The 22,749-nt window shown below is 39.1% G+C and overlaps 1 protein-coding gene across 2 annotated transcripts in view; it reads left to right on the top strand.

Moving 5' to 3' along the window:
• Nucleotides 1–21,465, top strand: part of mthfd1l (methylenetetrahydrofolate dehydrogenase (NADP+ dependent) 1 like) — a 43,651-nt gene extending 22,186 nt beyond the window's left edge. Inside the window, exons 20-28 of one of the 2 annotated variants that reach the window (XM_044376994.1) lie at nt 1,868–1,979; nt 7,396–7,535; nt 8,494–8,535; nt 10,222–10,325; nt 10,550–10,727; nt 12,227–12,334; nt 12,467–12,619; nt 19,835–19,951; nt 20,211–21,465. In XM_044376994.1, coding sequence (XP_044232929.1) covers nt 1,868–1,979; nt 7,396–7,535; nt 8,494–8,535; nt 10,222–10,325; nt 10,550–10,727; nt 12,227–12,334; nt 12,467–12,619; nt 19,835–19,924 — 927 coding nt within the window. In that variant the 3' untranslated portion in view covers nt 19,925–19,951; nt 20,211–21,465. Of the gene's footprint in view, nt 1–1,867; nt 1,980–7,395; nt 7,536–8,493; nt 8,536–10,221; nt 10,326–10,549; nt 10,728–11,145; nt 11,353–12,226; nt 12,335–12,466; nt 12,620–19,834; nt 19,952–20,210 lie in introns of those variants that run through there. The other variant, XR_006407822.1, reaches the window with a different exon arrangement.
• Nucleotides 21,466–22,749: the final 1,284 nt, after the last annotated feature.

The following is a 22,749-nucleotide window of genomic DNA, read 5'->3' as shown; positions in this document are numbered from 1 at the left end:
TTCCTTGTCTTCAATGAGCTGGTGGACAAATCTAAGTAAGTTTAGGGGTACAAAACCTTTTTAGATGAGCAATACTTGACAAAACCGATACATCACTAAAGAGACTTTAAGTCTGCTGCACCTCTCTCCATCCTATGAGAGTAGATTTGACCATCTACCCAAGGTCTTTTCTAGGACTTTATTCTCAACGAATGGAGCATTTGATAAAGGCATTGGAGTACAGACTGTCTCCAGCCACCTGTGTCCACCCTGTCTGAAATCCAGATGGTCAATGCCATTAGTTGATAAGTCAACCAGAAGTGCCTAAGGTGAGGGAGTCCCCACCCTCCTTGTTGTTTAACTGTAGAACTTTGTATCTTATACGTGGACACCTTCCCTGCCAAATAAACCTGGAGACAAAGCGATCTAAAATTGTAAACACATTTTTTGGTGGAGTGAGAGGCAAAGTTTGAAAAAGAAATAGCAGCCTAGGCAGCACATTCATCCTAATAATCTCTATTCTACCTGAGAGAGAAAGGGGTAGCACAGACCTTCTGTTAAGATCAGCAGATATCTTATCAATTAATTTATTATATAACTTATCTAAGTCTTGTGGTATAGTGGTGTGCAAGTATGATATACCTTCCTTAGGCCATCTGGTGTGTGATCAGCGAGTTCAGAGCCAAAGCTTCTGTTTTATCAACATTGACTTTATATCCTAAAAGGTTTCCAAATTTGGCTAAGCAATCCATCAGTCTTGGGAAAGAACGTAGATGTTCTGGTACATAAACTAAAACGTCATCTGCTTATAGTGAAATTTTATAGATTTGTTGCTGATTTTCTATCCCTTTTGATAAGTGTATGATCTTGTATCACCTGTGCCAATGGTTCAATGATTAATGCAGAAAGGAGCGGTGATAGCAGGCACCCATTGCATGTTCCTCTACCTAAACCAAAAGATTGAGACCTATGCCAATTAACTCTGACTATGCTTTGAGGGACAGTGTACAGTAGCTGTATCCATCTCATGAAGTTTGGGCCAAATCCAAAGTTATCTAAGGTTTAGGTAGAAACGGCCAGGATATACAGTTAAATACTTTTTCGGCCTCAACCACTAAGGCCATGCTGGGATCTGGGTAATTGCTACTATGCTCAATAACATTAAGCAGTCTGCGGATGTTATCTGGCAGATGGCGACCGATTATAAAGCCTGTCTGGTCTGGATGTATTAAAGTAGTAATAAACGATTCCACTCGACTTATCATGTAACTAATTAATTAGCTTATCTTTCACCTCTAATTGTAACTAACTTTACTTCTCAGTACAATCAAATGCAGATGTCAAATCATGGTGAAGTTTTACTTTTGCTCTTGTCTTGTAGAGTACATTCTCCCACACATCTACTTATTAAATGAGATCTGTGCATACTGAGCATATGTTTGCATATCTTTATCATGTGTATTTCATTTTGTACTCTCACTGCTATGTTTATGTTCACTGTGGTAAGGTTAGGCACAATGTAAATATCAAATGAAAGTAATTGTTACAAGCTTGAGTGACTGCCAAGACAGAAACTTGCACTTGAGGTGCTTTTAGGGTTTGTTTCCAGCCTTCTTGGATTACTCTCTCAACAGAGGAGAGAAGCCTGGCCCACAATCAGGCTGGCATTGCTAGTCAAGTACCTCTTAACTTGTGCCTACTGTTAAGACAAACATACTGCCAGCCAAAGTGCATCCACACTTGAATGTTTATCCTGAAAGTTTGACTGAAAGATGTTGTATGAAAGAGCTGGTTATTCCCTATTTAAACTTGGCCAGTTGAGTTGCTGTGGGTTACACTGTTTTCTCAACTCCTCCTGCATGTTTGTGTGCCGCTCTAATTGTTGCAGGGTACGCCAGTGTTTGTCCACGCTGGGCCCTTTGCCAACATCGCCCATGGCAACTCCTCGGTGCTAGCAGACAAGCTGGCTTTGAAGTTGGTTGGACGGGACGGCTTTGTCGGTAAGACACACAGTCCATGCATACAGATCACACACAACCTTGGGGAATGACAGACAAGAGGATATTAAGTGTAATGTTTAAGAGTCCCAGGTGTGGAGGAATTTTAAGGTTGAAGCTTCCTCAGCGGAGCAGATTAAACTATAATTTACAATATACTCCAGTCATGAACTTCAGCTTGCCTTCCTACTGTTGCAACCTTTGGCCTACATTCATCTCTCTTCTGGTTCTGCCTCTGTTCTACCTGCATCTGGTTGACTAGTGTGCTGCCCTGGCATCCTGCTCCCGCGTAACTTTCTAGGAAACTGGTGGAAAGATTGCGTAAAAAACACAGGAGAGAGGAAGGAAGCAGATTGATAATCTTAAGAGGCCCTGGAATGCTTTAGAGTAAACCACACTAATCCCTGCAACGTCAAAGCATACTTGAGTATTCCCGTTTTTATCTGTCTATCTATCCCGCTGTTCTCTTTCTGTCTTCATTTACTTTGGCTGCAGAAATATGTTTGGAATGTGTGTGTGTGTGTTGGAGTTTGTGGGGCTGGTCAGGTGCATTTGATGTACATGAAAATGCTCTCCAGCATTATAATTATGTATTTGTATATGTGAGCATAGGTTTCTGTGTGAGAGCAATAATGTGTACATGTTATATGTGCCCCAATCACCCTTTTCCTTTTACCTCAGCTGTCATCTGTGCGATGGGCAAATGTGTAGGCAGCATGGGTAGAGAGTTGGGTTTCACAACACTGGAGCAGAGCGGCAGGGAGGTGTTTTATATGTGTGTTATGTGTTTTATACCTTCACCTCTCCACCCCACTTGTTTTCCATCTATCCGTCTCATTCCCTCCCTTTCCCGTCTGCGTGTTTGTTACCTGACTCTCAGGTATGCAAGGAACTCGACCTCCCTCCTTTTCCTCCCCCGGCAGCTGGGATGCATGTCGCCCCCTCTTGCTTCCTCATTCTCCCACTCCCACTCCCTCTTCTCATCTCATTTCTCTGATGCCACAATCTTTTCCTCAAAACATATCACAGTAAAGTTGAAAAAATAAATATTTCTGCACATATATTTTTGTTTTTGTATGATCTGATTTCGTCAACAAGTTAAAAAATAATTCTGATTTGTCACAACTCATGTCTGTTTTTTGTAGTTTTGGCCATCATGTCTATTTGTACTCACCAACAAAATAATTGCTGAGGTGAAGAGATCCAACCGGGGAAGAAACATGAGAGTTAGATAATTGGCGGTGTAAAACTGTTTATCTGATTATCTAAACCAATTTATTGGTAGTAAGCAAAGTGAAGTAAAATTAAAAGTGAGTGCAGCTGAAATGTTGGTAATAATTCGATGTTGCATATTAATGTTTGTACATGAACAACTACGGTAGGCATAGTTGAATCAGGAAGTAGGTCTGTAAACTGTGGTAGATGTTTACAATGGACAATTTGGGTCGTATTTTTACTATTGGTCTTTGATTTAGTTTTAGTTTGGCTAACCTGTGAGTTTGCTTAAAACTTGCATGATTGTTCGACTGGTCATGCTTCTCATCTTGTCAGGTTTATTAAGCAATATCTCTGCATTACCAGATCTCGGCAATTAACTTGGTGAGCACAGTTTCTTATTACTAAAAGGAACTATAACCAAAAAAATATGAAAATAAGACCCAAGTTGTAATAAACAGCTTTTAACCTTATAACCATTTCTTGAAGAAATATATAGTTCAGTATAATTCTCTCAGAAAACTTCTCTTATGTAGTAAATTAAGTAGATGAACTCTTTGTGAACCCATTGAGGGTTGTGGGGGTGTGTATGAACAAACTCATTGCCATGCTTCATCATGCTCAGTATTATTGTGGGTTTTTTTTCAAGTCACTTTGGAATCTGGACTTAAAATGGAGAAACGCTACTTTTGGAAGGGGCTTCTGGGAGATGAATTCCACATTCCAGATGTGAGGGATTCCTGTGTAATTAACAGTCTGGAGTATTGAATACAGATAACCCCACGATAAAGATAAGATTTCCCACACCGCAAAGCCTCCCTAAGCTATAGCAACAAATCATTTGGGCTTTTAGAGAAGTGGTCACTGAGAAATTGTGATGCATTCAGCATGTAAAACATTTCCAACCCTGCCCCAGTTTTTTTTTTTTGAAAACCATGTGTATCCTGTTTATCTCATACAGTTCATACTTCAACTTGTCTTAAACTTGTTTAAACAAAGTGTTTTATGTTTAAAAGATTAACTTGTGAAGAGATTTACTTGGATTCATTTGGAAGTATTCTGTAATGGAGTCAATTTCCATTAATTCTGTTTCAGAGATTTCCTCCTGCAATGTGCACTGGTTTGTGAATCAGAATCAGCACTTTATAGTATATACAGGCAAATGCATTAATGCCATTTAAAATAAATGCTAAATACAGCCCTCAGATAGTATGAAGTTAGAGGTAGTGCTGAATTGACAGATATTTACTCAGCATCTATTTTGATGATCAATTAATTGTTTATCAAGCAAAAAGTAAAGAAAAAAGACCTTCATGTAGAGATTTGCTGCTTTTCTCTGTTGTATAGTGAATTTATTTGAGATTTTGACTGTTAGTCGGACAAAATGAGCAATTTAAAAAGGTCATGTCAGGCTTTGGGATAAAGTGATGGACTTTTTTCACAGGTTTCTAGTTTTAGAGAAACTGGATTAGATTAATCCAAAATATTAGTTACAGCCCCATTCAGAAGTACAACATGGCTTATTGTAAACTTAACAGGAAGTGTTGGTCATGTTGATCTAGCCTACTTTCCAGCCTCGTTTGTGAGTGTTTTTGTTGGCTTTGGGTGCTGATACCAATGCTTTGACTGGTGGTAACACCATCCAGCTCTCTTTTCACTCACAACAATACTGACCTCTCGTTTCCCCCTTGCTCTCCGGACAGTTCAAGGTTGTCACACAGAACAGGAAGCTTGCAAGTGTTTCCTCATGACGTGCTCTGGGGTCAATCTCCTGTTCGGTGTAATATGGTAGTGGAAGGCTTGGCGCACTGGCTGTTACGTATATCGTTTTCTTTCATTTCCTGATTTAAATATGCATTGCTCTGCCTTTTGTGTTTGTGAGTGCTCTCTGTGAATGAGATCACACAATTCATCTCAAAATCCACTAATGCTGCTGAAAAGAATGTGATTTTCAATTGCAAACCGGTTAGAACCAAAACTCTAATGTGGTGCTAATGAGAGACACTACACTCTGTCAGTGGTCTGTGGCCAAATAAAGTCTAGTTACATTCGTGTGCTAATCCCTTATTTGTTGCTCTTTACTCAGAGAGACTTGTTAAGACATGTCTGATGCCTCCTAGGCCCCCAAACCACAATATCTGCTTTACATTAATATTGTAATTTATTCCTCTAGAAACTGTTAAGCCCTAGTAATAAAATTAGGCTTTTTTGCTTTTCTTTTCCTTAGAAGATTTCTCATCTTTCTAATTGAATTTAGCTCTTTTGTCTTCTCTTCCTCTGGCAATAATTTCCCTCAGTGAAATACATCACACTTTCACTAGTAATGCAGAGATCCAAACAAAGCGGAGTGACGCATTTCTTCATGGAAACACTTGTTTTCTCACTAAATCCTCAGACAGATGTGCTCTATGTCAGCCAAAAACAGTGAATTACTCTTTCCCTGCCAAAGGTCCCATATGTTGTTGTCTTATAACCAAACAATGAATGTTTTCAGTTAATTTCTTCTCTGTTGATATGTCATAGTAAATTTGTTGTTTTGTTTATCTAATAAGGATTATTGGGAATAATAGATTTTTTTTCTGTTAGAATCAATAATATATTTGATTTTCCATCCTAAAGGAATTGATGTAAATCATTCCTGTAGATGTTAAAGGTTAACTACACTCTATAAAGTCTCCGTTTACTACATAGATAAAATCCGTGCACACACTCGCACACAGCAGCATGTAAAACGCATGCATATCATTTATCACAGTAATTTGATTTGTTTCCTGACATGCTTCCTAGTCATGTTTCATTATCATTTTAATTAAATTAAACGTTCAGGGGATGAGCTGTTGGCCACTGTGTTGTGCATATAGGCTGCCAACACAGAATATATGGTTAGTACATGAATGTAACTGGTTTAGACTTGCATTCAATGTAGATTTACACGTGCTGACACACCAGGAATTTGGTTCAACTGGTCTAGACCAAAGGAAGAAATGATCAATCTTTGTATTTAAGTTGCAGTCTATTTAGGATTCACATGTTGCTAATTTAGAGTTTTTAACATGAAGTCACATGGACAGACTAGTAACCCATCTACATTATATGGACTTGTGGGAGAAAATCAAAACAAAGTTTATTCCTGTGACTGACGGCAAGTCACGCTGTACTTGAAGGCTTTATTGGTCTTCTCTGGTGGTCACAAAGAGCTCATGAAGCTTATACTCAAACTGGACTTTACTGGCAATAAATACTGACTGGCAGCTAGAAACAGAGGAAAGAAACTGCATGTCATGGTACATTTTCTTTAGCTTTTGAATAAATATTAGTGTCACATGTCTGTATTACATAATCTGGTGGCTGTTTCATGACACATTTTCACTACAATCAAACAGCACCAGAGTTCGCTTGGAAGCAGACCAAGGGCCACCTTTTTCGGTGGTGTACGTGCAGTAATTAATTTCCCCACCCGGCTCAGATGACAGTGTTCCCACCAGGCTAAACGGACTGCACTGAATTGGAAAACACACTAGAAGTTGTTAAAACCTCAGTCAACAGATTAGGTGTGAAATAATTCTGTCTTCTCCTAAATTTTGGTTCTGGCCAACCAGCAAGTGTTGTAGTACAATAGTGTCACACACATGCAACAGGAAACCTTATCTTAACAAGGCCGTCATTCCAGGTGGACTATTTGCTTTGTTTGGAGCCTGTTCAAGAGGCCTGTGTGAAGGGCCGTCCATATCAGAGGCCCTCTGTGTCTTTGAGAGCCCTTCCAGTGAACCCATCACTCAGTTCTGTGTTACTGTTCACACAAAAACACAGTTTGACTTCCCTCTTATCCCTGTGATTCTTTAAAGATGTATAACTGAACTGACATGTGTATATAAAGTTGTCGTTTGGAGTTCAAATTTGATTGCACATTTGGTCAAACTTCTCTAACTGTTTTAATTTCTCTGCTGATACAGTTTTTGGAACGGTGCAGATACTTCGATACTAATACTAATACTAATTTGTGAATTTCCAAAGAAAAAGAAGAAAAGAAAAAAAGGATGGAAAATAGTATAACAATCATTGATTTATCACAATTTGCTTACATTATGTTTGTATGCTGGCCAGAATCTTAAAATACTGTGATTAAATTACTGATAGACATATTAACACTTGTACTTTTGTTGTCTTGTGCTATATAAAAACATTCCTGTCTGTTGCTGTGCAGTGACTGAAGCTGGTTTCGGAGCGGACATCGGGATGGAGAAGTTCTTCAACATCAAATGTCGGGCTTCGGGGTTGAGGCCCAATGTGGTGGTGCTGGTTGCAACTGTTAGAGCGCTAAAGATGCATGGCGGAGGTCCAAATGTAAGTTGTACCACAACACACTGAAAATGTAACACAACACAGTCAACCCAGCGATGTATTTGAATTATGACCACATCTGTTTTTCTCTCTGTCATGCTGTCTTGATATGATTTGCAGTTTGGCTTTTACATTCTTTAAACAATTCTTCTCTGATGCAAGAGAATTAAATAATCAATGAGATGGATGTCCTTAACAACCTTAACTAGCATGTGACACTGTTAACTACACAGTCACAATCATCCCTCAGTACTTTCTATGGTTATAAACAACTACGCTATTAAATAACTAACTCCATATAATTTAATAATTAGCCAGTTTATACAATCACTGAAACTTACCTTTGTGCATATCCATCCACAATACAAACAACACATATATACATCGCACTCTACACATAGCAAGGTTATGTGAATATTTTGGTGCCTTTTTTATGGACAAACTTCTCTTCTGTGTGGTTTGGCTCCTTTTACTTCTTAAATGTTTCAGTGTGTAAGCTGACCTGCCACCCGTCCATAGAGATAAAATATACCTACAGTACTGTGTATGCACCAATGCCAACATAAAGTACACAAAGGTCATTTAAGGGCAACACAGCATTTCTGAAAGCTCAGGCCAAGGTTTTCGTTTGTTTTGGAAATCCGCAGATGTTTGTGCATTTAGTCATCAGGAAATTCAAATTTGAAAAACCAACTTTCATACAATAAAACAATTGTATAAATCTGCTTAGAATTTCTTTATTGGTCTGTATCCCATTCACTGAAATTTACCCCAGGAAATTAACAGCAGTAGTTTTTTGGCTTTTCCAAGAAAACATTAAACAGGGGAACAAGGCAAGACTACAGCAGTTCTATATTACAAATAAATGTGTACAAAAACTCAAAACTAGATGGAAAATAAAATAATACGTAGCTAAATATGATAAATACTGATGTTTTTGATTATTTTTCTTTGTTTTCAGGTGTCAGCAGGCGCACCTCTTCCCAGAGAGTACATTGATGAGGTATGAGCCCCGCATTTGCATTTACGTGCACTAATCTATATGTGCGGACACACACACACACACATACACACACACGAGGGAGATGTGACAAACATGTCATCCTTTTTGAGCTGATGAGCTAGAGGTTTGTGACATCTCTTCCAATCAATCATTAAAATAATTTGCTGGGCCCATTTTGTTACATTTAGCTTTAATTTTCCTTTATGACTATTTAAAGTCATTAGCCAACGCAAGGCTCCAATTATGAAACATTCATGTGCTCATTAACATAACGCTATTTGGTAGAGTGCCTGTGCGCTGTTTTTGAATTAACTTATTGCAGCCGTACACACACATGACCGTGGGTGGAGATACAACATCCTCTTGTTGTAGCTTTATGGCCCTTGACTTTCCCAACATCCCCTTAGGGCCTCTTATAGCCTTGACCTTCTGCAAAGATGTGAAAGAGAGTCGTATGGAGATATTTTCTTCTGCGCACTTACATATTGAGACAAACAGCTCACACAATCATTGCCCATCATTTATCAAATCCTTTATCTGTCCCAGATTGCTTCTTCAGGACAAGTGTGTGTGTGTGTAACTGGCTGGGAAAATCTTGGGAAATTAGACATTATTTGACAGATTTGTGTGTGATGCAATAAAGGAAGTTTCAGATTGTTGTTGACCCATCTGCTCTCCAGCTATATTCTTACTGACATTTAATTCCCACCTATAAGCACAAATACATCACCCACTGACATGGTTAAGGCTACTTATTTGATTAACAGCACAAATAGAACCTTTGCATGTGGTTTCCGGGTATGTGGGCTCTAGTAGAGTGGAGGTGGGTTTGCTTTGTTGTGTGTGTGTGTGTGTCTGTGCGTCCACGAGCACACATCCATATCTGGCTAGAATCACTGCTCTCTCAGGCAGGTTCAGCTGAGTCAATAATGAAGCAGTATAAGTTAATTGTGAAGCCTGTAATGAGAACCAGAAGTACTGGGGAAAACAGAGCCAGGGAAATTAATTTATGAGACCTGCATGGCCCTACTGCTCTGAGCCTGGGGCTGCACGCGCACACACACACACACACACACACACACACACACACACACACACTGCAAGATTGGATTACTGTGGTCAAACTTGGAGTAGTGGCACAATATGCTGTTAATGTGCTTGGCAGTACAACTGGAGTACTGCATGTTGTAGGATACAATGAGAATGATGAATGAATAACTGTTCACAGTGGGATACTGCCACAGTCTTATTCTATATTGTAGTGCAGTACCAGACAAAGTGTAATGATGTCAAATGTTAACAATATACCACATCAAAGAGGAAGTATAACTAATTGTTGCTAACAATACACAAGGTCAGTGCCATAAATTCTGATTTAAGTACATATGTTTGGACAACTCCAGCTAAATAGCTAAATGGCTGAAAATGAAATGACGCCATTAAAAGTAAGCTTTCATTGAAGCCTTATAAACAAAGCCAGTCTTGATGTTGTAAAGGACTGCATTAAAGGGTGGGTCAGGCTCATAATCTGAGAAATTCTAAAGTCACAGTTCCCTGTCCAAGTTTTGTCATAATGATTAATATGTGCTTTGGTTGACAGACAGTTGTATTAAATTTTATAGGTGATTCATTCATTGAATTACAATCATACCTTTATGACCATTTTTGTCTGTTTCTTTCTTCCAGAATCTGAACCTAGTTGCAGGTGGTTGCCATAGTAATCTGAGGAAGCAGATCCAGATAGCACACCTGTTTGGGGTGCCAGTTGTGGTGGCGCTCAATGTCTTCAAGTAAGATGCGTGCAAACACACACATCCACATAAACACAACCAACCCTTCACTCATTTATAGTAATTTAATAGACCTCATGTTAGTAATGGGATAGTACATACATTCCTTTCACCCACACAGGCACCATTTTCATTTTGTTCACTTTGTGTGTAAATACTTAAGTTGTTGTTGTTATGATGACCACTAAGCCCTGCTCACAACAGTCTTCTTGGTGATTCTATAGGACAGACACCCAGGCAGAGATCGACCTTGTGTGTCAGATCGCAAAAGAGTGCGGAGCATCAGAGGCCGTGCCGTGCCACCACTGGGCACAGGGCGGTCGAGGTTCTTTAGAGCTGGCCCAGGCCGTGAACGATGCTGCCAGCAGACCTAGCGACTTCCAGTTCCTCTACAACATAGAGGTGAGAGCAGATACTGTTGTTGGAAAATCAGTGTTTGTTTGTTTATCCATTGATCATAATTAAGAATGTAGCTTTATATTAAAAGACATGTCAACCACTTGAATACCTTTGTTTTACTACTGTGCAATAGGCAGTTGTCAGTATCCCAGTTGTCAGATGTTGTCTCTGGCTTGGCTACAACAAGCCAGAGATAGCATCATAATTTACTTACATCATAATGTGCAGGTAAAAACGTCAACAGGTTTGAGTTAGTGAGTCTGGGAAGTTGTGACTTAAATTAACTGTTACATGTGTGTTTGTGTGTGCAGCCAGTTACAGTATGCATGTGCCCGCATACCAAGAATCCAATAATAGGAGTACAGTATTAATTTAATAAATCCAATTGATGCTCATTATCTGTTCTTAACATTGTTCCCAGTTCACAGTGCCAAGTTGTTGGGGTGGGAGTTAGGAGGAAGGTCATGACACATGACAAATTGGAAGATATGTGACGTGACAGACAACATCAGGACAGGAAGTTGGTGGTGCGGGGGCAGGGTAACAAAGACGGAGAAGGTCTCAAAACATCTGCAGCCAAGACAACATTTGAGTAGGAGGAGCCAGCACAGCAGAAAGCAGCAGACCTGTGAGCCAGACTTCAGGACTCTCTGACACGTGTGACACCATTTAAAGACACTAATGCTGTACCCGTGTTAAAATTCAACTCCCTATGAGGCTCAACTTGCAATAACAGTTTGCTTGTGTATGATTATTATACATTATATAACTAGTTGTCTGTAACTTTTAATGAAAAATACATATAAATTCATTATTTCATTTTGCAGGGATTGAGAAGTGCTCCAAGATCTATAAGTAACTTCACAGACTTAACTACAGTGCAGAACACACTGGCAGCGTATGTCGCACATGAAGACAGCCACCCCCGTTGTTTTCCATGTAAAGCCGCGCACCAGCAGTAGGTAGACACGCATTAGCACAGAAAGATGCATAAGAAAAGGCAGTTTTTCACGATTTGGCAAATCACAAATACTAAACTTTGATATCTCCCTGCTCAGGTGCTAGCGTGTCTTATAGCTGTCACAATAGACAAGGAGAACCTAGATATAAAATATCCACATTTCTACCATCCACAGCAGTGTGATAATATAGGGCATATAAAATGACAAAAAGAAAGATTACTAAATCAAAGGCACTGAAATAATGCTTAAGATACTGTGTGGTCCTGTTGACTCCATGGTTCAATTTATTATATGTATGTAAAATATGGCAGGGTGATAGTTTGTTTTCGGCTGCAGAGAAAGTATCCAGTAATAGTCACACAATAAAAGATGTGTTTGTGTAGAAAAATGTTGGATGATTTAATTCACTCTGTGTAATTCTTTTTAACCCTGATGTCATACGGATGTGTCTTCAATAAATCTAATTTCCCCTATTATTCCTCTTTACTTGAGTTCTGACCTGTTTTTCCACTTATCTCTGATGCACTGTCTTTCCTGTAGATGCCAATAGTGGAGAAGATCAGAACAATAGCCCAAAAAGTGTATGGAGCTGATGACATCGAGCTCTCTCCTGAGGCCAAGGCCAAGATAGATTACTACAATCAACAGGTGAGATCACTGCTTCTGCAAAAACGACTGACTCACACACAGGAATCACTCAGCTAGTCTTTTTCTTTTCTTTAATGTCTCTCTCTTTCTTTCCCTCTCTCTCACACATACTGATCATTTTCCTATAACCAGGGCTTTAGTTCATTACCCATCTGCATGGCCAAGACCCACCTGTCCCTGTCCCACATGCCTGAAAAGAAGGGTGCACCCACCGGATTCGTTTTGCCAATCAGAGACGTTCGTGCAAGCATCGGGGCCGGCTTCATCTACCCACTTGTGGGAACGGTACGTGATCTGAAAGAGTTCAGGAGCAGCAGGCTAATGTGTACTTAAGTCTCTCTTAAAAGATGCTCGATCCACAAAGCTGCACAGATGAGATATATCTAAACTGTTTGTGCTGTCGCTTTTCTGTCAATTACTTAGACTACATACAGCTGCAGAGCAACTCGTAATTGACCTGTAGAACCTAAATACAAGGTCTCTATTACAAATCGAATCTCAACTTGTTTTGTGCAGCATGGCCATATATTAATAATTATCTCTTTACTTTTTTACTTTTTTTCCCCTTTAATATCACTACAAACTATTATCTTCTTGCACCATAAATTAGTGATTTTAGTTCAAAGTCACATCAGGAACATGTTTTAGAATTTGATTTGCACAAAGTAGTAGTAGCACAATGTTTTTTTTGTGTGTGTTTGACTGCACGTACGTGTCTCCTTAGTTTTTTAGTCAGTCTGCATTGAAACATTTTTGTCTATGTAGCCTGGTCTGCAAGTGTCAAAGCGGCTATTCACTGTACGAGACACTGAATCTAATATTACAGTCCGGAGCCTTCCTTCACCTTGTTACTGTAGCATCCACCTCAAACACTGACATCTACAGCCACTCACTTTGATATGTGATGAAAATTAAGTTTGGCTAAACTTTGTGAAAGTTGATTAAAAGCCCAATCTGTAAAACCACAACCTCCATGGTTGTTTATGTTGTAATGTGGTTTGTTGCTGTGAGGTTAAGTCTGAAAGAGCTGATTTTTCCCTTCTGTCTGTTTTTATTTAATTCAGGCAGCTTTGCAGTGCTGTGACACAGTAGAAACTTAATTTCCATCTTCTTCTTCTTGTCAAGACTTCTAGTCTTGACAACTGTGTGGCTGTTTTTAACCACATAGGATCATCAGGCCTTGCAGGTGCTGTATCCCATAATCCTTCCTCTTTCCCATGAGTTCATCCTTAACCACATTTATGGTTTGGGCTCCCCCGCTTCTCTTGAAAGCCATATTACTGAGCCGGTTAGAGCTGAACAAGGCTGGAAGGAGCCTCTTGGTTGATGATGGGCTGAGCAGGAAGGAAGCAGGTTCCTGAGCATTTTGTCTCCCGCTGTTTCACCAGAGTGCCCTGAGGGCTGGGCTTTGATAGGCAGAGGCAGAGGTGTCAAACACCGGGCATGCTGGGAAGGGGTGGCAGTATCTTGGTGTGGCGTCTGTCCAGTCTCCCAACCCTGCCTTTGATCTGCCGTGGCCCGCGGAGCCACTGGCATGTCGACGACCCTTGAACTGTGACTCCAAACCCAAAGGGAGTCTCCTGGTAGTTCTTTGAACTCTTCAGGTTAACGTCCGTCTGCCAGACTGATCCATAGATTGAATTTTTAAAGTTATAGAGAGCTCAAGTTTCACCCAACTCCAGGCTTGCTTCTGTTCTCTGTTCTGTAGCCTCAACCAGACAACAATTTTAAAAATAGTTCTAATGGTTTATATATCACATGGTGCTCATATCATACTGTTCAGAACAATAGTCAGTGCCCTTTAGAATATAGACAGAAAATGCCAGTGTCTTGTTACAGATTTTTAGGATGGATGAAAGAAACCCTCTATGGGAAAATTCACTGGATTATGCAAGTGGAGCAGAGGTTAGCATGGGAAGGGGAATGGACTTCTGATCTCTATAGGACTGAGCATCTAACTGTTCTCTACTCTAAAACTATCACGTGAACTTGAAGCAAAACTAATTTCATTATTTTGATAAAAGTTTCAACTGTGCTTTGGCTCTCAATATTTTATAATATGTGTATGTTCTGCCATTTTTTTTTTTAGAATTTAATGAAAACTGGCAAAACATTCACAGACCCTCAAGTGACACTTGACTCGGAGAGGTGGAAAGTTCTGACCACCAAAACTCCTGAGGCGGTGAGGGCGTGAGTGTGAGACGAGGAGGAGCTTCCGAGCTGGGGAAGGGGTTTAGGGTCTTTACAGGGTGAAGAATCAGGAAGGGGCTGATGTCATTCCTCTGAAATGTGAGGGAGGGGTCACAAGCAGAACAATAGATCTCTGTAGAGTTCATATCCCGTTAGAGCTGCCTCCAATGCACCATTAAACCCAAAACAGTCCAGATTTATAGAAACCCCCTTCCTGGCTGGATATCCAACATGCTCACAACTGGTTAATGTGTAACAAGTTGTAGATTGGTTAAGGGGACATGAAAGAACACACACATGAGATGAAAGTAGATGTTAATTTATTTTGGCTAATTTAAGTCATGTTAATGACTCAAAGACCAACAAATAGTAAATCCATGTTCTTATCTATGAAACTGACCTGTACTTCAACTGTATTTCACATCAGTTACTCCAGTTACAATGGATACACAGATACAATAGACTAGTTACACAGTGTCACCATACAGTACATGTCAGCACATGAACTGGCCTTGATCTCTCAACTACTTCCTCAGCTTTACACCTCATTACTACATTGTACAGAAGTCTCTATATTATCGTCCAAAGAATACACTACAGTTGTATTAATGTATTTTTCTTTAGTACCTGAGTGCTGAACATTTTAAATTTAAACTTAACCTGAATCTTAAGCAAGACTCATGTCTGTCACATAATTAGGTTATATAACAGTTATTGTCTGAGCTTAACATTGAACAGTGACAAGTTGTAAACATCAAAATTCCCTGAAGGAAGTTCAGCTTTCAGTCACTCTGTAAGTTCTCCTATGATTTTTCTTTCACGAACATTTCACATCTAAGAATGCAACTTCTTTAGATGAACATACATACAGTATGAAGCATTCATTTGACTCTGATAAAATATTTAAACTGTCTCACATTTGCTGTAATTTACTGTAAGTAAAGTTAATCTTAAATTGCTCACGTGTTTGCTTTTGAATTACTTTTCATAAGCTCTTCAATCCTCCTCTGTGGCTTTGGCTGCTTGTTGACCGAGACTCTTCTCCCAAATCAGTGGGGGGTAGAAATCCAGCTGTATTGTCTCCTCCAGGGTTTTCCCTGACAAAGACACATTGTGTTTGGGCATAATGGAGGGACTTATTTTGCCGAGTGGAGTTTCCAACTTTAGCCTTGGAGTGTTGTGTGTTTTTGCGAGTGCCAACATGTTCTCAGGCTGGAAAAGGAGGACCAAGAGAACACCGCATCTTTTGATACTTAAATGTACAGCCTGATACTTAATACTGTAGAGACGAGAAGCTAAATGTGAATCCAACTATTTGAAAGCTGCCTAATATCTTCTTTTTCTGAAGTGACTTTTTGAGGCATATCTTTAGTTTTACATACTGTTGTCATACAGTTGTCATTAGTTCCATTTGGAAAAAATAAAGCAAAACTGTGGGTTCTGGTGAGGGGCGATGGGAGATATTTCTCTATTGCAGCCCCTCTTTGTTATTAAATATAGTAAGACGGGTGCCTAGTGTCTAGACTAGTAAAGATGGATGAAGAGAAGTTGGCATTTTTACAGCTGTCAACAGTAATTTTCTCTGATATGTGGCTTCTTACTCTTACTTTAATAAAATTTCAAGTGTATAACTATTTATTGAGGTTGGCAACAGAAAGACTTAGACTATTAGACTCCAGCGATATGAAGCATATTTCTATATGAAGATAGGAAATGGGATCCCCCCCGGTGTGTAGATGCTGCTGGTGGTGGAGTAAAGCCTCCAGGTCGATGATCAGCTGAATCTCTGGAACATCCTGGACGTAATGGAAGTGAAGGGGATGCGGCCTTGCACAATTAAGTGAAGTAACAAAAAGCAAAACGGGTTTTTGAGATGAGGTTGACTTTGAAGAACAGCATCCAAGGACCAGCTGGCTCATAGAGATCATCAGTCATATACAGTATATTCATGTTGTAATTTGTGAATGTAAGAGACTTTGACAGCTTGGGAAATTGACAAATTAGATGCCTGATCTGCAAGTGTCAAAGCAGTGATTCACTGCATGAGATACTGAATCTAATATTACAGTTGGGGCCCTTCCTTTACCTTGTTACTGTAGCATCCAGCTCAAACACGACATCTACAGCTACTCACTTTGGGCTTTTAATCAACTTTTCACACAATTTAGCCAAACTTAATTTTCATTACATATCAATCTGTGAAACCTCCGGTTGTTTATGTTGTAATGTTGTGCTGCTGGATTAAGTCCAGAAGAGCTGATCTTTCCCTCCAGCCGTTGGTCATATGTTAATGATGTAATTTGTGAATTTAAGGGACTTTGACAGCATGAGAAGGCTGAATTAACAAAAAAGATGCAAATGGGAAGAAATAGCAGAAATTCAACCAGAGAGGAATATTGAAAATTATTGAACGTTTGCCCAAGGCTCATATAATCGACACCTGTTAGTAGTCTCTTATCTCCCCCCACCTTTAATATCAACACATTAAACCTTTCCATTGGGTGGGATGATGACGTCATGGCGGTTCGAACATTGTGATGTTACAATCAAAAGGAGCCCAAGAAATGAAGTAATTCCCCCACCATTATTGTTCCCTATGCACTCCATTAGATTATGACTTAGTGCAGTGATATTGAATTCCTTTAAAGCTGCTCATAGTTTGAGTCATCTGTGGTTAAAACATTATGATGGTCGGAGCAGTGTCCTGTAACAGCTGTCACTGTTGACATCAGACCGACTAACCACGAGATTGAGTGGTTGGCCTCTGCTGTGCGGGGCTGTAAGCATGTACTCCTCGCCTTGTGCCTTAGTTTACTTGCGGGGCTGCGTTTCCTCAGACAGGAAATTGGCTGGTCACTTCCTCCTGTCTCATTTCCACTAATGGGCCCATAAAACCGGCCCTGGGTCAGAAGGAGGGAGGCATGCAAAGAATGTCGCTCCCTGTCTAATGAGCGAGATAATTTACTTTTCAGCTCGGCCGGGATGATTTGGTCGGGGTTTTTGAGAGGGGAAAGTGTTTTATGAGTCAGACAGTTGCCTTTGATCAATTATACTGTGCAAGCCTCTTTTTTTTTTCCTCTACTGTGCAACAAACACTGTAGATGCACACTTATTAACTTTACTTTAGATTTAGACACCATAACCCGCTGTCAGTATCTGCTCTGTAAAGGTCTCGTTGACTGCACGCGTGAGTCTCCATTCACATGCTTTCTCCTGTCCATGTCACAAATTTAATTTGGGAGAATTTCCCTCCCCCCCCCCCCTCCCCTTTTCTTCTTCTTATTTAATCTGTCTCAATACAGTTCCTCATGGCTTTACGTGATAGAAGTTGGTTGAGCTGGTTAAAGTAACAAGGTTCTAACATGTGCTGCAGTCTTTTAAAATAGTGTTGAATAAATAAATGTTAATAAATGTTATGTAACTATTAGCAGGAAAACAATGCAAATGTTTTTCTTTGCTTTTACATCCATCCAGGGGGATTTCTATACAAGGGAAACACTTAAGGACTTGTTTTTCTTGGGGAAATATATACATACATATAATCATCAAAGCTTGACACACCTTTTGATTATTGCCAGTTCAGGAATCCTAAGCATTAAGAGTTTCCACTATTTCAGGTATCAGTTGCTGTACAGCAGAAAGTCTTAATGACAAGTGTGCTGAATTAAGAAATACAGTGGCCTATAAGGACAAATCACACACAAGAGTGAAAACACAAACATTAAAGGAAACATGCTCCAAATCCAGAAATGCAGCAAACACTCCTATAAACTGTTAATCACTTGTACTCACATTATTACCAACGTTACCTTTATCATCAGTAGAATTAATATAATTTAACTGATGAAGGTCTGAGAACTGAACTGTTAATATTGTGAGTCCAAGTGATCAACAGTGTGCTGGATTTTTTTTGGTTCTTTCACAGTAAAACTTTCTGGAGTGCATGACCTTTGTAGTGCTTGTTACTCTTCCAGTAATGAAATGCAGCTTCTTTTACTTATTGGACAAATGAAAACTTAATAGTTGTTTCTCCGTACTCTTTTTTTTTTTTTTTCTGGCAGTGATCTCGATCCGTCAGTGCGGTAGTGAGTATTACCAGGCTGACTTTGTTGAGAGCCCCTCATCTCTGTTTTTGTCTGTCTCACATCTGTGAAGCAGCCTTTTGTTATCTATATTTTGAGCATGATGGGAACAAAGCAACCATTGATTCGAACTGAAGTCATCATTGCTAAAGTGGAGGTTGGCAGCACATTGATCATCCGTCTGCCTGGAGTTAAATGAGTCTAGATTATAGTCATTGAACTGGCTGGGGTTGATCTTATTGTGTCAAGTTTACGCAAGTTTTACAAAATCTTAGTAGGTTCTCGTTTTGTATAGAACAGCTGTGTTGTGGTGAAGGTTTTAATATGATGTTTTAGTTATTATCGAGATTGTAATCATTCCTTGTTATTTGATTCTGTGTTTAATAACATTTTTATGAGAATTTCAAAGACAAAATGACGACAAAAAATATGAATCAGCTGCTAAAATTCGTTTCTCAGTACGGATCAGTTCATTTAATGTAACAGTCGTTTAGAAAAGTAAATTGTTAGTTTTATAGTTATTTTGTACATTCTCATTTAGAGCGTAGACTTGGAGATACAATATTAAATAAAGAAGGCTTTGTTTTACAATAGAGCTGTAAAAAATGTATCAGCTGTATTCCTCGCTGTCTTGCTGTGTGCATTGATTTATTTCAGAGTAATTTGTCAAGCAAATATCATAATAACATTTTTTATATTTTTTGTTTATCAAATGTCCTTTTAGCTGGATATTCTCATGTACTCCTGGTTCATATATTTACACCGTTTCAATCTTAATGTTTTCTGTAAACAACCTGAACGTCTAAATGTTCAAACCAAGAAGTAGTTCATTAATATACCAGCAGTAAGAGAGACGTGAGTGTGAGAGTCACAGTTTTCACTTTTATTCAAGATATGAAAAAAACATGATAATCAAACATATCAGTACACAGTACAGTCCCACTAAAAAAGGATAAAGTGTAGCACAAGAAGGCTCTGTCAAATGTCATGTTTTATAATCTAAGGAATTTTGTTGAGTAGAAATTTTGGTCTCGTGTGCAAAATTCCTCTTGTAATAAGTCACATTTGAGCAGAGTTTTAAATCAGAAAATATTTTGCTCAGGGATTTTGAGCCCTCAAAATATTCAGCCAAATGCATAATGGATTACAGCTTGATTTAATTTCTTCCGTTTTTTTTTTTTTTTTTTTTTTAAAGTTCTTACCCTTTACTTTCATCTCTCTCTTTCAGATGAGCACCATGCCCGGCCTGCCAACTCGACCCTGTTTCTATGACATTGACCTCGACCCGGTCACAGAGGAGATCACTGGACTCTTCTGAGCACGCTCTCATAAGATATTCTCATAGGTATTATCACATATACATTATCATAAAGTACTCCATTAAATACGCCATTCCAGTCATAAAGGAGCATGCAGTGTATCATTATAAATACTTTAGAAGCAGTCATTGTCTATATAATTTGTTACATGAGACGTTTATTTCCTCCCTGGAGTTTTCAGTTTACTATCTCACTGACTCAGTGCCAAGGCCTCAGTCTATGAGGCTACACCCTCTCTTACTCATGCACACAGTTTAATTCATCATGTTGTTTTTTTTCTCCCAGGCTCATTGCTGTGTCCTCAGGACCTTCAGCTCCATGCGTGCACTATCAGACTCATCCATCCCCTGCACCTTTGACAGGAAATGCTTTCTTTCTCTTTTCAGCAAGCTCAATCTCTCCCAACATCACAGTAATATGTCCTGGTTAAAAAAAAAAACAACAACAAACCAACTAAAGCATTATCTTTATGCTGTATTTGCACATGTGTGTAATATGCCAAAGATGACCTCTTACAGCCATATCACATATAACCTGTATGCCTTTGACCTCTCCATACAATGTGTTTTATGTACGGAAGAGTCTTTGAACCATTTTGATTTTATTTTAATGTTTTCCTCAACTTAAGCCTTTCTTATTTGTGAAAAAAAATTACTCAAATGTCTTATAATGGTGCTGATTTTATACATGTCTTAAGCTTTTTAATTGAAATGGGTTCAGCTTGTGTATTTATTAACTAAATTGTTGATGTACGCACAAACAGCCATTATGGTATTAATGTAAATGTTAGTGTCCTGCTGGATACTGCTGAATTTTACTGTTATACTGCTGTTTAAATTAAAATCACTACAGCCATCAAGTAACACTGATCACTTCTAAACCCCTTCTGACATATTGTTAAGGTATTATTATGTGACGAGATAACTATATATGCTACATACCCAGCCTGAAATGCCTGTTATTTGTGTTATGTGACTGTATTTCAGGGTTTTCCCTCCGAAACAGTTTAACAGAGGTAGTAAGACACCCACATCCTGATGCCTTTTTTTCTTATCTTTTGAAGATTAATTTTTCATTTCATAAAGGTTTACACTTTTTTTTTGTGATATTTGTGGAGGGGGTCCACCTCTGCCATTAAAACCTGTGTTTACATTTCTATATATAACTTTTGTTATTGTTCCTTTTTCACCTCTTTCCATTGCTCACACTCAGGTTGTGGCTGGTTTCCATCCAGAATGATGAATGTAACAGTCTTGAAATGCAAGCTGTCCACTTTGACAACCAGTTTTTATTACCTGATATCAATGTGAGTAACATCCACTGTCTATGATGAGGTGATTTAATGACAGAAATAACATTGTAAATTAATACTTCAACCATAGCTTCAGTTACACTCAACATTTCAAAGTTTAAACTGAACATTATATTCAAATGTAACCAAAAACTGTTACACACTGCTGTATTCTCAGTAACAACAGTTGTATGTAAAACGTTTTGGTCAAAAGTGTGTGCCTTTCATTAAAAAAAAAAAAACTCCTTTTATTGACTCCAAAACTGTGTGTTTGTGTTTTCACACCCAGCAGCTGACTTGTGGCTCAGCCCATCTGTTGTTTGGAGGCATACACTCTCTTCCTGTTGTCTTTTGGTTCTCTAAGGAGACGCCTCGACACGAACCTATTTTTGTCTCAAAACTTCCTCTTTTCTCTTTCTTACCATACTCACACATTAAAACTTTACATGTTTTCAACATTTTCTCCTGTTTTTCTACACAACTGCTGCTCTACACCCACGGGGGAAGATCCCTGTGTCAGAAGCGTGCCTGAAAGCCAACCATCGGGCCCCCCAGCAACACCCCAGGGTGCTGCATCTGTCATTATGAGGTGTTTGGGTTTGCAACATGAAGCCAACGTACATGTGTGCACATGTGTGTTTCTGTCATAGTTGGCATTCCACACCTGCTAAGTCTGTTATTCTCTGTGTTCACCAGGCAGGATCTGGCACTTTAACTACAGTCAAGGCTGCAGGAATGCACTCATTTATACAGTAGTGCTCAAACGGCATATTTGCTGTGTGTGAGAGAGAGAGAGAGAGAGGGAAAGACTGAACCCTCTTGTTTTGAGCTGATGACAGATTTGAAGACATGGTGTTGATGAGGAGGGGTCTTCGTCATGGCTTTGTAATGTGCTGGAAAATCCCAGCTTTAAGATGGAGTTGTTTATGTCGATCTTCTGACTCAATCTGCCAAAGCTTCCAGTTGTTTAAGCTTTCGTCTTTTAGCACTCAAATTTAATAGACTGGCTAATTTCAGTACCAAGGACAGGTCCCTTTAAACATCTCTAGTAAGTGTAAGTGCTGGAAAACAGCTCAGATGATCTCTGGATAAATGATGAAGATGTTTGTCATTTCCTTGAAGTTCATTAAACTTTAGATTTTAAGCTCCACTTCTAGGAGTCACATTCCTGTCTGGTCAAGAGACCCTTAGACCTGATAATATTTCATCATTATGACTTTGGTATTGCACAAGTGTTGCACTATTTTGAAAAATATCACCTTAGAGTGTTTGATATTCATTTTAGAGAAAAATATGCTAGTTGTAGCAACATTTCAGAAACACAGATGCTTTCATTTTACAGTTTTTTAAAGCCAGTGTTGTTTTTGGCAACATCTGTTTCACATCACATGTCACAATTCTGTCCAGCAATAATTATGCAAATATAGCGGCTCTTTTTTGAAATAGTACCCACCTTGTTTTGGAGCAAAACCCTTAATTTGCTGTTTTTGACCAAGTATGAGAGTATGTGACGACCTCCTGCTGTGTCTGGGC

Source organism: Thunnus albacares, chromosome 16, assembly GCF_914725855.1.
Source record: "Thunnus albacares chromosome 16, fThuAlb1.1, whole genome shotgun sequence".
Classification (NCBI taxonomy): domain Eukaryota; kingdom Metazoa; phylum Chordata; class Actinopteri; order Scombriformes; family Scombridae; genus Thunnus; species Thunnus albacares.
This window is presented reverse-complemented; position numbering and strand designations above follow the sequence as displayed.